The sequence below is a fragment of the Paramacrobiotus metropolitanus genome, unplaced genomic scaffold, assembly GCF_019649055.1.
Source record: "Paramacrobiotus metropolitanus isolate TYO unplaced genomic scaffold, Prichtersi_v1.0 Parri_scaffold0000095, whole genome shotgun sequence".
Classification (NCBI taxonomy): Eukaryota; Metazoa; Tardigrada; class Eutardigrada; order Parachela; family Macrobiotidae; genus Paramacrobiotus; species Paramacrobiotus metropolitanus.
The window spans coordinates 114,256-131,068 of record NW_026570315.1 but is presented as its reverse complement, the minus strand read 5'-3'; the positions used below and the strand labels follow the sequence as shown (position 1 = coordinate 131,068).

At 46.6% G+C, this 16,813-nt stretch overlaps 1 protein-coding gene across 5 annotated transcripts; it reads right to left on the bottom strand.

The window, feature by feature from the left end:
* Positions 1-1,610: 1,610 nt before the first annotated feature.
* Positions 1,611-16,813, bottom strand: LOC129596774 (pre-mRNA-splicing factor 38B-like). Of its 5 annotated transcripts, none has more exons than XR_008691478.1 (3): positions 15,956-16,813; positions 3,069-5,886; positions 1,611-2,990 (listed from the first exon to the last, which is right to left on the bottom strand). XR_008691478.1 is itself a non-coding variant. In XM_055494119.1 (2 exons), the coding sequence occupies exon 2, from the start codon at positions 5,656-5,658 to the stop codon at positions 4,519-4,521; it is 1,140 nt and encodes a 379-aa protein (XP_055350094.1). In that variant the 5' UTR covers positions 5,659-5,886; positions 15,956-16,813; the 3' UTR covers positions 1,611-4,518. The 5 variants fall into 5 exon arrangements, 1 of the variants encoding a protein (XP_055350094.1); XR_008691479.1 differs by having other exon boundaries at positions 3,083-5,886; XR_008691480.1 differs by having other exon boundaries at positions 3,170-5,886.

Genomic DNA, 16,813 nt, shown 5'->3' with positions numbered 1-16,813 from the left:
ACACAGTCTTCATTATCCTTACACAGTCTTACTTACATAAAAATTATCACGTACGTTATTCGGCAATTGTTACTACATAAATTAATATTCTTTACGCCTGTGTTTGAAGAAACTGTAAGCGTAATAGAGAAGCTTTCAAAAAAGCATTATTTATAAAAATTAGAAACACATATATGCAACAGTCATATCGTCAGTTTAATTAGGGCACCCGAATTTAAAAAGTAGTTTAAATACAGCGACCAATACTCCCATAAATCTGCCGAACTGCACCCACATTCCTGACGACCCGACTCTATGCATTGTCTATAGGACCTCCAATATATCCGCCGAACCGTCACAACAATGAAATTTGATACCTTTGTTGAGCGCGAGCCGGCGAAAGAACGGCCGGGCTGCAGCATGAGATGGAGCGCTGTGCCCGTGCTTTTTTTATGCCATGGAAATTGCTCTTTCGAAAAATCAAAATCATGCTAATCAAGCACTGGATAAGCCCAGTACACCTTCGTAAACCAGAGAGACATTTTGTTCGGCCACCCGGTAAATTATTAAATTAAACCGAAATTGCTAAATACAGTAGATTTGTACACGTGATAAGGTGATAACGTGATACGTGATAAGTACTTCTGCGGCTTACGCCATGCACCCGGTCCAGTTTCTGTTGTTACTTTTGTTTCTTGTTATAATTTGTTGATGTTTATTCATCGTTTATTCAACTTTTTATAAAAAGTAGTCAATCGGTAAAGTTCATTTTGTGAGAAAAGTTTAGCACCTGGTGGACAAAATATTAAAACTTAAACTGAGCAAAATATGAGCCGAATCGAAAAATTTTAGTTGTACATTGTATATACTATTGTACTGATCCTATACTATTGTCTATACTTTTGATTTGACCTATTGTTTTGTATATGCTATTGTACTGATCCTGGTACACCAGCCCATCATTAAAAGTTAGCCTAATAGCTCGCTCAAGAGAATTTTTTTTCAGTGTTGGCAAGCGCTTTTGTTAGATTTCGTTTGCACATTCATAAAATTTAGTAATTTACTAATACTCGTATAACGTTAGAAGATGAATGGAGCGGTTCAGACGCACTGTTGTGTTTAGCGTGCAATTTACAGGGATACCATGGTTTACTGTTGCTATTTTTCGGCAGATCAATTGGAGCTCCCGTAAATACAGGATAATATCGCGTCGCCACAACCATTGGTACAGTTGGTGAGATCTGTTTCTGGTAATGTTGAATCCGGAAATAATAACCAGTTTTTAAACCTTTATTTCAGCACCTCTGTTGTAACTGTTGTAAATAACTGTTTTAGCACCAACTCTGTTGCAATACTGAAAATTTATTAGTACAGAGATTCTCCAAGGATAGCACATAAATCATAATAAACGCAGTCTCTAAGATTAAATATAATAAAAATTTTACAGATGAACAATAACAACTAGAAAAATCTTTTATTCGGCAACAGCCTGTACTCAATGCCAATCTGATGATAGATCAAAGTGATCTACATACGGCAACCAGAACAGAACTGATTCCGCGAAGCGAGCAATGCTACATGTATTGCGAGCAGCGAAATAACACGCGATGCCGCGTAGCTAATTGCTAACTTTTAATGAGCGAATTCTGGCTCGCCAAAACAACACTAAACAGTACAGCGCGATCGTCAAACGGAGAGCCAAATCCGTGCCACTCCGCACGTGCGCAAGCCTCGCCCACAAGGCGCAATACAATGGACGGCTATAGCAACCGTCAGCCAATCAGACCAGACCGAAACACAACACAGACACGTCATCAGCGGCGTAGCGTCGCGAGTGTGAACGCAAGTGATCCCTCGCTCGCATGCCTCTGGGGGAGGCCGAGTTCCGTTGAGGCTCAACATCCTCCAAATCCACGAAAAGACGAAGGTCGCCACTGTCTGTGTGTGTTCGACTGCTAATAAAAACATTGAATCTCTTAGTCCATTTTATCACATCAATTCCTTTATGTACAATTCCATAAACACGATGTGAATAAAGAGATCCTCTTATAAAAATACTATCAACACCGCAGAAACAAATCAACAGAAGTTTAAGCAATGTAGACTAGGATCCTCCATTGACTCTTAAAGGTCACTGGTCCTGTCCACCGTTTATGGCAGTTTGGCCCATTCCCCCCTGTTGAGCAATTCCGTGCATATATAATGCGACTTTCCATCACAAATCCGCTTTGAGAATCGGGTGCGTATCAAGTACGACTTAAGGAATACTGCTTCATCTTTAGAATATGGTGCGTATCGGCGTAAGACTTAATACTGATCCGTAAAGGTCATGGAGGGATGTCGTCGAAGACAAGCGTGATTCGCTTCCTCCCTGGTAAAGGTCATCCATTGTAGAGATGATCCGGGATGTGCGACTCAATTGGGCAATGGTTCCAAAAGGTCCTGTGACTTTAATTCCACATTTATGACTCTGTTGGGCAGTAATGGTCCCAAAGGTCATCCAGCCTTTACTTCCATCAAAGGTCATGGAGGAACTTAGTCGATTTTGACGACTTTCAAGCATTTCTTCGCTTGCCCCCCTGGTTAAACTTTCAAGTTAACCTTTACGTCGCACATCCATTCCAACTTCGCCTCGAGCGGCCAGAGTGTCGGCAAGGTTCACCGTTGCATCTCCGATTTGGCCGGCTAATTACCGTATTAAATGTACCCCAAAGTACTCCACCTGCTGTCTTTCTCTTTTTCGCCGCTTGTGGCCCACCTTCGTAACAAGAGATCCGGCTTGATTACCGTAGTTTCTCTCGTTAAAGTTTTGACACTGAATCGTTGGAGAGGAGAGCCGGCTGTATGCCGTAACAACTCCCTTGGGGCCGGCTGTGTAGACCGAATAAATTTCAACCCCAAAATACTCCACATGATTTCTTTCTCTTTTTCAGTCATTTGTGACCTTCACCATTTATAATGAGACTGAACCGACTGTTCGCCGTAGAGCTACTCCCGCAATTTGACTTTTCCTGCAATGTGAAACGCTGAAAACAACAATACACGAATACAATTTATGTTAATACGTTACGTCGTTCTTCATACAATACCATTATGTGCGTACCGACAATTGCCGTAGACGCATCTTTTTGTTAGTGAGATCATATCGACAACCTGCACTATTCTTGCATCTCATTTGAGTCGCCCTCACCATCTTTATCTCGTGGCGGGCGTTTTCTCGTAGCCGCTACCTGATTTTGGTCAGAGGTTCGGTCAACTGGTTCTGCCGATTCAACTCCCATGACCTTTTCCGCATTAACTTGTCGCTGGCCGCGACCTTTCCCCTTGTCGATTCCGCTTAATCGCTTCAAGTTGGTGCCTCGCATCGTATTCTTCCAGTTGCAATCTTCGGTTATTAGGGTCATCCGCTAAACGACGTTGTATGTCCGCGTAATTATCTCGAATATGCTGGTTCCGGATGCCACGTTTTCCAATTTGATTTGGAGCGTGTTCAGGGCGTCGGTCACTTTTGTTCACGAGGAATTCCGTTATAAAGTCGTTAACACCATCCGCCGGTTCAACGTAGTCACCACCGGTGGTGTCTTTGATTCGGTCGGTCCGCTCCTGAACTTGTGATGCAAGTCGCTGTGTGAGGTTACCCTTTTCCATTCGAATCTTCAATTTCCTCAGCATTGATTTAGCCGTGTGGGCTATCCCGACGTGTTTCATGGGCATTCCTAATTTGAAAACCTGGGCTCGTAGAGTCTGTGGTAATTCGTCTGTCATAGTGTTAGACACTAGGTCATTCTGCGACTGGTAATGTGCCAATCGCGCAGCAAAAATCTTCTGACCCGTCCTCTTCTCATTATGCGATCCAGGATCCACCTGTTATCCTATCGCTGCCCTTGCGGCAATCCCCTTAAAGGCCGGGTTCACGTGTCGTAAAACGAACTGCGCCACGTATTCCCGTCGTTCTGGGTGATCGATGTAGTAAAACTGTGTCATTCCGATAGTGTCGATTGTGTCCGGTGGCACATTCAGCAGATTCAAGTCCAGTAAACTGTTCAATCCATTCTGTCGGATGGGAGGGTAATAAGTCAGCGCCGATTTACGGAGGATACGCACTCGACTGGTTATCCCTCGTCGCAACTCCTCCGCATAACCTGAGTCCTGTAGAAACTGTCGTAAGTGATTTAAGCTGTTCAGAATCTGCGTGGCCTGAACACTCAATATCGATTCCAAGATGTCGACAAATCTCTGCCCTTTTTTCATCGATGTCATCCATATTGTAATCCATGTTGATCAACTCAGGTCTTCGGTTCCGGTCGTCGAATCTGGAAGTCTTGTTCTCCCGTCGATCATTTCCGCGTCGATTGTCCGGTTCGCGTTGACCTTCTTGTGCTCGTTGCTTTTCTTGGTCGTGTTGCGGCGGCTCTTTGCTCGCCGATGATGACGGTTGGCGGACGCTATCCAAAATAACATTCCGCCGATGAACGACATTTTCTTGTGTTGCCATTTCCATCGGTTCATCTTCTTGTGCGGCGCTCACGAATGGGTCCACTATGTGAACTGTCGAATACACCCGCTGATGTTTCGATGGTGTATCTTCCCGCTCTCTGCTTGATGACCTTTTCTTCGATTCGAATCCAGCGAAATATGCGGCTTCCTCTTGCCAACCTTTATCATATGGAGTTGGACTTCCCCTCCGCGTGTCCTTGCGTCTGCTGTCACGTGACCTTTTGGGTGTGTCCATTCTGACGTTACGGTTGCAGAACGCGACTCCCATCGGCACCTGATGACCTTGTTTTTCAGGCTCTGTCCGGAGCACTTCTTCTCTTCTTTTTTCTTCGCGTTTTCGTGTCGCCGACAGGATCTTCGCCGTGTTGATCTTCTTTGAATACCAGTTTCGGTGATTTCGTTGCCATGACGTACCCAGCCTCGTCCGCCACGGTAATGCCGATCATTAGAACGTTCGCGTGACCGTTCCTTACGGTAATCCCGTGTCCTTTCACGATAATGTTCATGTGACCTTTCATTTCTTCGGTCGTAGGTCCGTTCATGTTCACGTGAATGTCCGCGTGACCTTTCTCTCATCGGGGGCGATTGAGGGCGCGCAAATCCATGTTCCCGTTTGAAGCTTTGAAACGCCTTCATCACTTCCTGTTGTGTTTGGCGAGTCTTTCGGGCCTCTTCCGTCATTTTCTGTGTTAACATCTTTGTTGACGGTGTCGGTGCTTCATCTCGTTGAAGTCTCATCTTTTCCCGTAGGAACACATTGAGAACATCTGCCCGAATAGCCATCGGGTCCTTCGTCAACGCATCGATTTGTAAGATGAGGGAATCTACTCTGACTTTCGCCTCATCATCATTCAGCTTCGACAACGGGATTGGCTCTTTTCCTTGTTTAGCCAAGAATGCTTGATTTTCACGCGCCGCATGTTCGCTCGACCGTTTATTTTCTTCGTTGATTCGCGCGCGAATTTCATCCTCCATTTGTTTCAGCCGCATTTTCTCTTTATCTTCATTAAACTTTTTGCGGCACGCATCCGTCTCTGGACATTTCAGTGGTTCCATAGTCTCATCCCAACCACTTTCCTTGTTCTGTCTGGATCGCTTCTCGGTAAAGATCCTCGAGTAACATCCTCTCTTCAACTGGGATGCTGCCGTAATTCCTCGCGCTGATGAGGTTCCGAAATACATCCATATTGCCACGTCTAGCTTCCGTGAGTCCAACGAGGTGAACGGTGTGTTGATCCCCCAACTTGTAAACACACTTGTAGCACGGGAATTTCTTATCAACTTTCTTGTTATTCCGTCGACAGTCCGGACACTTAGGATTGTAGCCCGTAGACTGATCGACGTCCATTGGAAGTGCTGCCTGACTTCGTCGGTTGGCTTGACCTTTCTGTGCCATTGTCCCGCTTGAATCTGCAATTCAAAAACAGTTCCATCATAGTGACTTTTCCACAATGACCTTTCGTCCTTATCCTTTATTTAGGCATTCCTATCATTTTTATGCCTATTTAGATTACTCCCGTACTGAGCTGAGACTTTTCTATCTGCTCCTGTTGACCTTTCTATTACTGTAACGTGGTGACCTTACTCACGTTATCAGTACTTAGCTCGCTCGCCCGTCCTAACTGCTGTGACCTTTCTTATACAGCTCTTTTTCTGCAAATCTTTGAGTGACCTTTTCGGCTCTCGTATTTTCACGTGACCCCTTTTTTTGTCTAATTACGTTATGCTTTTTCCTGTAATATACAGCGGTGCTTTACTCGCTGCAGATTACACCGTTCCATTTCACTATTTAGGCTTCTCCGACGACTCCAATGGATCATGTTCCTTGAAGTCAATCCGACCATACCAGGTGAGTTCAAGTGCGTCGTCGTCTTCTATTAAACTTTTGACCGCTTTCTGGATCCATTCTCGGTCTTTTTCTATATTGAGCTCGCCCAATTCATATTGGACCGCCGTATAATTCGAAAGGTCATCCCATGAAGCCCCTTTCGTTCCGCCGATACCGTGTATCGCCGCGTCTGTAATGGCTATCTTCCATGACATGAGGTCCATTTTCAATCTCGGTGTTCGATCCGATGGCGCTAGATAATATGAAAACCCATTGAAGTCGGTGTATCGGATCCCAAGTTTTCCTTTCTTATAAGCCCTTTTGATAATGCGATCTAACTGGTTTTTCGACGTCTTCCCTTTCATATTTGTGAAGACCATGTCCTTCAGCTCGCCGAAGAGCATACAACGTTACGGTTGCGTTTCCAAGACTTGTATAATTTCTTTCCACGATGGGTTCGTATCATTCAACGGTAGCCCAAGCATATAATCAGGTAAGTCGACTGGTTTCTCTGTAGTTATCGGTTTCTGGGGGGATGCCGAGTCCGTGGGCTCCGTCTTATCGTCAATCGTCAGTTTCGCCAAAGATCCCGATGATGACTGAGCTGATTTCGGTTCCTCAGATTTCTCTTTCAGTTGCGAAGTCTCCTGACCTTTCGTTTTCCCCGATGCGAGTGCATCTTTCAACGGTGTAAACAATGATTTCTGAAACACCTGTCGTGCTGAGGCAGTTCTTGCGTCTACTGCTGCTTTATCCATAGGGGACATGACCTTTTCTTTCGCTCCTTCATCTGAAGACTCGTGACCTTTCGGTTGTTCCGTCAGCGCAGAACTCTTTTGACTTTTAGGTTGTGCTTCCTTCTCAGTCGTTTCAGCCGTCTCTTGACCCTAGGATTGTTCGTCCTTCTCTGCCACCGGTGTAGAAGGCTTAAGTGTAGCGGCTTGATTTGCATCATCTGATTCCGAGCCAGAATCCATTGGTAATTTACGTTGTTTCGCCGGTTTCGGGGCTTGTGCCTTGGCTTTGGCGCGTTCTTTCTTAGGGTCACCAGTTGGAGGAACTTCCGCCTTTTCTGTGTTCTCGCTGTCCGACATATGGAAACGATCCTGTTTTTTCTGGTGGTATCAGGTCCAGTCTCGTATATCTGATCGGCTCTCCCCTATGTGCGTTCGTTGTTCGCAGGATGCCCTTTTTGATCATCTTGGGTAGTAACCGTTCAGTGGCCGTGTCAATTTCTTTGATCATTCCTTTTCCTTCGAGCCAAATGGCGTTAATGTACTGACTGATCCGGTGACTTGTCGATCCCAACGGGCTTGTCATCCATTGATTGCCCTTTCTATGCGCATTATGCCGTCTTCGTTCGGGCTCGTCAACGCTTTATCCGCGCTTGCCGGTCTCAACAACTCTGCCTTGTACTCGAAGTTAGGGTGCTTCTGAATCGGTTTCCCGCATTCCGAGCGTATTCCAACATGGCTTCAAACTTTTGCTTGGTGAAGCTACGGTGTTTTTCCTTTAAGTATTTCTTCAGGCCTGTCCTGAATTTCGTCGTGACCGGTGCCGTTCTAATTCGCACGAAATACTTCTTCTCCACTTCCTCGAACATATCAACGAGTTCGGAGACTGTTAGGTTATCATCGTCAGGGTTGAATTTCCTCGTTCATCTCTTCAGTTTCGATTTCGAGTCTCCGTCGTGACAATATCACTTCGTGAGGATCTTGGATACCATTATCCGCGCACCGTTGCCAATAATGCAGCCATTTTCCTCTTCCAAATATGAAATTTCTAACGCATGATAGCCACGCTAGGTATCTATTAAAGTGATATCGTTTGATGTGTGGGTTACACATGCTCACAGTCCGTAAGATACTTTTCACTTCTTTTGGGACATGAACTTTTAGGTCTGCTATCGCTGCGTTACATTTCGGCCATTCTGAAAGGTCATCCTGGGATGCGGCTCGACTGCATTTAGTGCATTCCTCTTGCGGTTGTATCCTGCGCGGGTCTTCTTAATAACCATGGTGACAACTCCCGGCTCTTTCTTCTGGAGTTAATGTCCTTTGCGGACTGACCTTTTCGTTCTCCCGTTCTGTGGCTCCTTGCTCACAGGAAGTTACAATCACACTTTCGTCCGAGGATATTTAAATTACCTCCGGTCCCGTTTTCTTCTGGTGACCTTTCAACTGTTCAGTTGCTTTGTCGCGGATTTCGCTTGCGAACATCTGTTCCTCTTCATTTACCCGTTTTAATATCTCCCATGGGACTTCTATCTTTTTCTTTGTCCGGATTTTAACACTTTTTACTCCCAGTGCCTCTGGTACTGGGATAGGCTTTGACCACCCCAGGCCTGGCACCAGCGATTGCTTCACTGCAATTGTCGCTTCTTTCTGTATGGCCCCTATCTTTTCGAGCGTTGGTGACCTTTCATTTTCCGTTCCCATTGCCTCTGGTACTGGGATAACTTTTTCAACACTTTCCTTTTCATTTTTCATCTCCGGTGCCTCTGGTACCGGGATAATTTCTTCCTTCATCTCTTTCTGCTGCACGTTTGTCATTCCCGGTGTCTCTGGTACTGGGATGACCTTTTCTCTTCCCCTTTGTGTCAGTAGAGTCCGTTTTAACGTATTTTCAATTTTCTGCTGGATCACCTTCATTTGCTCAAATACTGACGACTCCTTCGATGTCACCTTTTTCTGTTCCGTTCCCAGTGCCTCTGGTACTGGGATTAGCCCTTTATCGTTTTTGGCATTTTTTCAAAGTTTGGTGACCTTTCCGACTTGAATCTTAACGACTGTTTTCGGGTCATCTTCTTTTTCTTCTTCACCTTCGTTATCATGAACTCAGCATGGACTTCTCTAAGAAGTCGAATCCCAATAACACTTGTACATCGTCGCATTTTGGTCGCACATAAAAGGAATGTTCACTGATCCTTTTCCTTAAGGTCACTGGTGCTGTGCAGTAATGTGTTACCACAAATCCTGACGTTCCGCTGATTCCATTAATCTTCACCAGTCTGTCAGGCGGCAATGGAAGCATATGCAGTCCATTCTTCTCGCAAAACGGTTTACTGATCAGCGACGTCTCAGCTCCAGTGTCCAGCATTGCGATGACCTTTATGTCTCCCACTTTCACTTCGTGAGTGTACGCTTCAATTCTTTTAGGCAGTTTTCCATTTTGAATTTTCAAGCTCCGAATAGTACATTTCACTGGAATCGGCGATACTGGTCCCGGATCCATATCGGGAAGTAGTTGCCCTTTCGCTAAGGTGCCATGACCTTTCAATATCTCACTCAGTTTGTCGATCCTATGTGGCACGTTAGTTCGAACGTCGTAGAACTCTCGAGTCCTGTTCATTACTTTTGACTCGCCACTGGTGACCTTTCCAGTGTTGCATTTTTCCTCACTCGGTGAACTGTACTCTTTGTGACCTTTAGTCACTTCAGTAATCGTCAGACACAACGTCATCTTTTTTCGCTTATCCTTCGACTTGTCATCGTGTTATTCGTTTAGCGAGAGTCAATTCCTCTTTTTCATGTCTCTCAGCTCTTCTGGTGAACTTTCATATACGACCATCTTTTTCTCATTATCTTTCATCCAGTTACTGACCTTTTGAGTTATTTCATTATTTATTCGTATCCAGTCAGTTTGCGAAGACATCCCATCACTTCTGGCTGGTGATCTTTTCGCTACATTATTCTATTGCGCTTGCGCCGCATCATATGACCTTCCTTTTGTTCATGTTGCGCTAAGTCAGGTGACCTTTCGTTGCGCACCATGGTAAATCCGCCACTTGGCAACTTTTGTATGGGATCTTTTTCTCATTAATTCAGCGGCTTATCTTCTGGCGGTGCGTTTCGTGGGTCCTTCATGTCAGCCAGTGTCTTTTTATATTCAGCTGCGTTGAACGCTGGGGCTGGGTTCTGTGACCTTTGTGCTGGTTTCCCGGAAACCAACTCTTCTGATCGTTTCCTCTCATGTTGTGTTCGCAAATCTTGCATGTCCCAGTAATCGTCTTGTGACATGCTCGCTTTCTGTTTCGCCTTTGGCGTCACAGGTATCCACATCCCGTGATTCCCATTAGGTCGATAGGCCACTCTTTGCCATATTTCCCTCCGCTGCAGCGTAACTGCATCCACAAGTGAGTCGTCGGAGTTCTGTTGTGCTCGTTCGCTATCTTTTTGCTGCGCTGTTCGCAGTGTCAAGTCCGTTTCTTGACCTTTCAACACGACGCTGTCGCCGTGACCTTTAGCGTTTGCACTTGCTCCTTGACCTTTCACTTGGACTTTTCCCACGGAAGGTGACTTTTCGTCTTTACTGCCTACTATGGCGTTCTGTTCCAACCACCTTTGCTTTAATAGCGTCATCTCCGTCTTCCGAGCAGTTCAAGAACCTTGGTTGAATTTCCGTATTTTCTGTTCCAACTATACCACAGTAGCAGCGTGACTCTAAGTCCGGTTGCTGTACCTTCGCAGTGTCATTCTGCGGTGGGGACCTCTGGGGGTTCAGTTTGTCATTTCCTTCTCTGTCTTTCCGCAACCACGCATGGTGCATTTCTACTTCCTCTGCGGTGTCAGTCTGCGGTTTCTTTTGATTCAGCAGCGCCTGTTGAATCTTCGCATTCCGTAATGCGCGTCGTTCCGCTAACACCTTCTCGCTGCAGTACGGTGACCTTTCACTTTGCTGCATTTTTTGCAGTGTCGCGCTACCGTCACGACAGTTTCCACTCGCAGTACCATTCTGCGGTGACCTTTAATTCGCTTGCACGTTCCCACTCGCAGTGACGTTCTGCGGTGACCTTTTATCCACTTGCGCTGGTTTCCCGATAACCAGTTCCTTTTGCTGCTGAGACGGCATCCTTATAGCCGTTCCACTTTCTTTTTGCGATGGCGGCATCCATATAGCCGTTCCCTTTGACTGCGGCATCCATATAACCGATCCACTTTCTTTTTGCTGTGACGGCATCCGTATAGCCGTCTCCTTTGGTTGCGGCATCCATATAGCCGGTCCCCTTTCCTTTTTCGCGGACGGCATTCTTATAGCTGTTGCAGTGGTCACGTTCACTGCAGTACCATTCTGCAGTGGTGACCTTTCCGTTCCCCCGTTTATCCGGTGGTTTAGGGTCGGGGCGATCAGCAGGCTCACCGGCGCCTACTGATCTTGCCCGTTTCCCTGAACCGGCGCACCACCTTGTTGCGCGCCTTGTGCATTTCCGTGTTGTTGTCCACCGTCGTTTGCCAGGTTCTGTCCGCAGCTATCATTCTGGGCGCCACCACCCTGTTGATAGTAGTTGCCTTGGCCGCCTCCATTGCCGCCACCTCGGTTATCGTAGTTTCCGCGGCCGAAGCCTCTGCCCCTTCCTCTGAAGCCACCACGGCCGTAACCACCTCGACCGCCGCCACCATTTCCGTTTCCATAACCTCCGTTTCCTTGTTGATTCTGGAAGTTCGCTTTCACTTGGTACCACTGGGCGATGAGGTCATATCCATTTGCCAGCGCTAGGCGCCAGCCACCCAGGCCGCGCAGTCGTTGCCATTCTCTGAAGGCAAACAAATTCGGGTTCTGGTCCGGGGGTGTGTTGGTGAATTTACATCCTTGCGTCTGGTGATTCCCATACATGCAGTTCTGGCACATCTGCACACCATTTGCAACCCATCCATCAATCAACTGGAACATAAATTCCGTTCGTAATCCTTGCTGATTCTGGAAGTTCTGGGTTCCTCTGTTCGCTGAAAGTTGCCTTGACCTTGACCTAGGTTCGGTAGGAAGTACCCTTGTCCTCCGTTCCAATTACCATTTCCATATCCATTCCCACTAAAGTTTCCTTGTTGCAGCGCCCCTACGTTCGGGGGAGGCATATTCTAAAGTGTAGAACGCCGACCGACGTTAAAGACTTTTTCCGACATTGGGCAACAGGAGTGGACAAATATAAGGCACCGAAAGGTCAACGTAACCAGAAATACGTGACCATCCGTCAAAGTCAGGTCGAACCGATGCCACAGCAACGAGATGAAGCCGCACCAGTTCAGCAGCAAATGGAATATCGCGCGGAAACCACAGTTAGAGAGGTCACCGAAAGAATGACCTTTATTGACGGTCAGACGGGACAGCCGATAACGTATGCGATGGTGGCTGCAGTACAGACAGCGCCTCAAGTGAGCCTAGTAGCCCAGAATGTGGCTCCCTAGAATGTGGCCCCACTGAATGCCTTGTAAAGGTCATTGTCTACTCTGCATCCTTCAATTAGGAAACCGACTGCTTGTTTTCAATGATGATTCTTTTTGATTTAAATCGCATCATCGCCTGATAGTATTGGTCAAGCGATTCCTTTCCGAGTTCGAATTTCCTTGCATAAGCTTCGCGAAAGCCTAAGACTTCTTCATCTCGGTCACCATATTCCTCCTTGAATTTATCCATCCATTCTGTTACCGAGTATTCGATTCCGCCCTCTGATGCGATGTCCATTTGTATTTCAAACCAGGTTTTAGCGGGACCCTTCACCGCGCTGGCTATCTCGATCATGATTTGATCGTCAGTGAGCTGGTAGGTTTTCTGCGTTTCCTTTACTAATCTGGTCCAACCATTCACGGTGTCACGACTTCCATCCAAAGGTCATAAGGGTCGTTTTCCGAGCCATGGAATTGAATGCCTTTGTCAGTTCCCTTGCTGGCTTCTGCTTGTCCTCTTCCTCGCTACTATTATCGTCACTATCCTTATTACGCCGCGCCTTTGCGTTGCGGGGTCGCCTCTCACGTTGTCGGCTCGATTGTTCATCGCGTCGCTCCTTTTTTATGAAGACGTTTGTTTCGATATGCGGAGGAATCTGAGAGGGGTCACCCCGACTCAAATGCGGATAACTATCTGATAACTGGTCTTTATCATCCTTGACCTTTTCGCCTTCTCGTTCCTTCTTAACACTTCCCACGCCAGTGCCGGTTCGTAACGGCATCTCGAAGTGGAAGCCTTTGCCCGTTTCATGCGCCTTGCTGTAACTGGGCGGAGGAGACTCCACTGTTGCCGTTTTAACTCCGTATTGTAGTTGTTCCTCTTTGTGCTTATTAGACGTCTGGAGCGCCTTGTTCTCATCCTCAAGTCGTCTAATTCTCAACTGGAGTTCTTCTCTTTCCCTCTTCAAGCCGGAATTTTTAAGGTTGACCTTTCGTAGGTGCTCATGCAGTTTAAACGTCTCCTGCTGCGTGACCTTTTCGTTTCCCTGTTCCATTTTCTTGATGTGCTCGGTCAATTGGGTCACATCTCCTTCGAGTTTCTGATACTCTCCCGCGGCTGATCTCAACTGGTTTGTGATTGCAATCAGTTCGTCATCTTTCGCCATTGCTGTGGTGGTCATATCGACGAGTTCGGTATTAAGCCTCGCGTTTTCTTGGTTCTTCTGGGCAACTTGTTGTTGCCATTCCTTATCCTTTAGCTCTAATGAAGTAACCATTGTGTCCAACCGGAGTGCTTGAGTTAGCCACTTAAGACTTTCCTTGGTGACCTTTTGAATATCTGCCGTGACCTTTTCATTTTCGTCGTTGACCTTTTTAATCTCTTCCTTCAATCTTTCTCCCTCTGTTGCTGTGAGGTCTCCCGCAGCGCGCATCCCTTTGATTGCCTCGTTGCGTAGCTTCTCAGCTTCGTCGGCGCGTTCCTGATGATCTTTTGACTCACTTAGCAGAGTGCTGATAGCTTCATCTCGTAGCTTCAGGTCGTTCCGGATTTTGAATGTCTGTTGCTAATGTCGTCAGTCGCTTCGTGAGCTCTGCGAAGTTGGCGGCGTATTCGTCCCGTTTAGTTTCTGCTTCGGTGACCATTTGGCGCCATTGGTCACATTCGTTCCTTCAATTCGGCCAAGTGCCGTGACCTTTCCACTGACTCTTCAGACATACTCTCGTTAAGATCGCTGACTGCAAGATGACCTTCCATAGTTCTATCATCTGCCATTTTCAGATATTCTTCTGCAAGTTCCTTTTGTCTTTCATATTTCACTTTCCATTCGTCTGCTGCGCTCTGGTGGTCACCTTGTTGCTGCTCCAGTTCATACAAGCTAATCTCGAGTGTTGTCAGTCTGTCTCGATATTCTTGTTTCCGCTTGATTGCCTGTCGTCCTTTGTCTTCGAGTTCGTTTTCCAATTCCGTGACGCGTCTCCTTAGAGTTGACGTGGGACTGTTCGGTGAAGGTGATCGCACGTTGATGGCCTTTCCCGTTTGAGTTCGTTCGATCAATGACTCGGGGATATCCTTAAACGGGGTCACCTCTTCTGCTCGGTCTGCTTCTTTCATTGCGGTCTGGAAAGACGTATTCATCGTCGTTTCGTCGTCCGTGTAATATGATTCATTTGATTCATCCGACACCATTGGAGTTGCCCAAAGGTCATCGCCTATTGTTTTATCATTGAGTGAAAGGTCATACTGTCCAAGTTCCTTCAGTTCGTCCTCGGTGACCTTTGTGTTTCCACCTTCCGTTTGAGCCAGGGTCACCTTCTTATCCTGCTCATCCGTTTCAGCAGCGGCCATATCCAGCTGTGATGTGCCGACTGCTTCCGTTCTTTTTCGGTGACCTTTGATTGGTGCACCGCATTACCTCCCGCCGCAGACGCGGGGGTTTGTTTCTGGTCGTCACTAGAGCTTTCCTGGTTTGCGACCGCCTCGAGCGCCTTCTGATAGGTGCTATCAGAGCCCCGCGAGTCATTCCTTGTGGATGCCTTGGGCGCTCGGGTGATTCTGTCGTGTTCCACTGCCCGTGTGTACGGGTGTCGGTCAATCTTGTAAGGGTTCGGTGCGCCTTGCTGTGAACCAAGGGAGAAACGGCTTCCCTGACTGCCATTCGATGTTGTTTCCATGCTTCCCTTTTCTTTGTCCATATTTGATCGGATAACTTGGACGCTCCTGTCAATGTTTCTCGAACACGTGTTATAGTACGGTACGTTCAAATGCCCTAAAGGTCACTTTCACTTTGCGAAATTTTTCTAAGTTATTTGCAAAGGTCACTTTTCGGTTGAAAAAATTCAGCCGAGTCCCGTTTTAAAGGTCACTTTTTTGATAAAAGAGATTTGCCCTAAAGGTTACTATTCAGACAGAACTTTGAAACCCGTTTTACGATTTAGAACACGTTTGAAAACGAAATTCTACAGTAGCTGATATCGCTGTACCACTATTCAAGGCAATTTCAACTTCGTTAAAGGTCACCGTTCGTCACTTTCAGATCGTAAAGCTCACCTAAAAGGTCAAATAGGTCATTTGGAATTTTTTAGTAAAGGTCACTTTCGAATGTCAAAGGTCACTTTCTGATGTCAAAGGTCACTATCCTACTCAGCTCAACTCAAAAGGTCACTTTCCAGTTCAAATAACTCGTTCAATTCAAATAGTTCAATTCCCGTTAAAATCGATGGAAAATCCCCAGTTAAGTTGTTTACTACAATCCTATTGGTCCGCTAGCTCAAATTATTCAGTTCAAGTTTCAACCAATCACAGCTCAGATAACCGCCTAATCACGTTTCTCCGTTTAAAATTCTAATCTGCCTGACGTCACGGTCAACGACCAGACATGCGCACCGTGTGCAAAATTCCGCCTACTTTTATGCTCAGCTCTTGACGGACCAACGAAAATTGCCAATTTTATCATATAACCAATCCGATAATTAATAGTGGTTTTTCTACCTGTTAACCGTCCGTTCCACGAGAAAACGCTCCAAATGATCAAGATTCTTCTCCACACTCAGCTCCCGCGTTGCCGCTTTTCCGTAGCGGTTGTGGCGCCTTCCTAATAGGTGCTGTGCCGGCTGACTGCCGTAGCAACAGCGAGGTGCTTTACAACCAGTTTGGTGGAGTCTGATTTAACCGATGATCCGTGCGCCTCTTTTAGCGTTTCGCCGCCTTTGTGGGATTCTCGCCGAGTAGCAGGAGCTACAGCGCAAGTTCTCCGTCTGGAGATACTTGCACCGACACTGCCCGCCGTCTGAGACTCTTGCACTCTTTCACAGCACTGGTTACACCACAGGTCCCCTCGGGAGACGCTGCACCGATGCCAAAGCTGGTAATCCGTCGATGAGGAAGGTGCACCGCTTGTGGTGTTGCGCGTTGCTATTCCGCACACACCAGTGCCTTACTGGTAAACAGGCCAGATTTGCCTGACAGTCAAATCAAATATAAAACAATTCAAATCAAATCAATTGAGAACCGTTACGATCTGCTACCGTCTGATGATAGATCAAAGTTATCTACGTACGGCAACCAGAACAGAACTGATTCCGCGTAGCGAGCAATGCTACATGTATTGCGAGCAGCGAAATAACACGCGATGCCGCGTAGCTAATTGCTAACTTTTAATGAGCGAATTCTGGCTCGCCAAAACAACACTAAACAGTACAGCGCGATCGTCAAACGGAGAGCCAAATCCGTGCCACTCCGCACGTGCGCTAGCCTCGCCCACAAGGCGCAATACAATGGACGGCCATAGCAGCCGTCAGCCAATCAGACCAGACCGAAACACAACACAGACACGTCATCAGCGGCGTA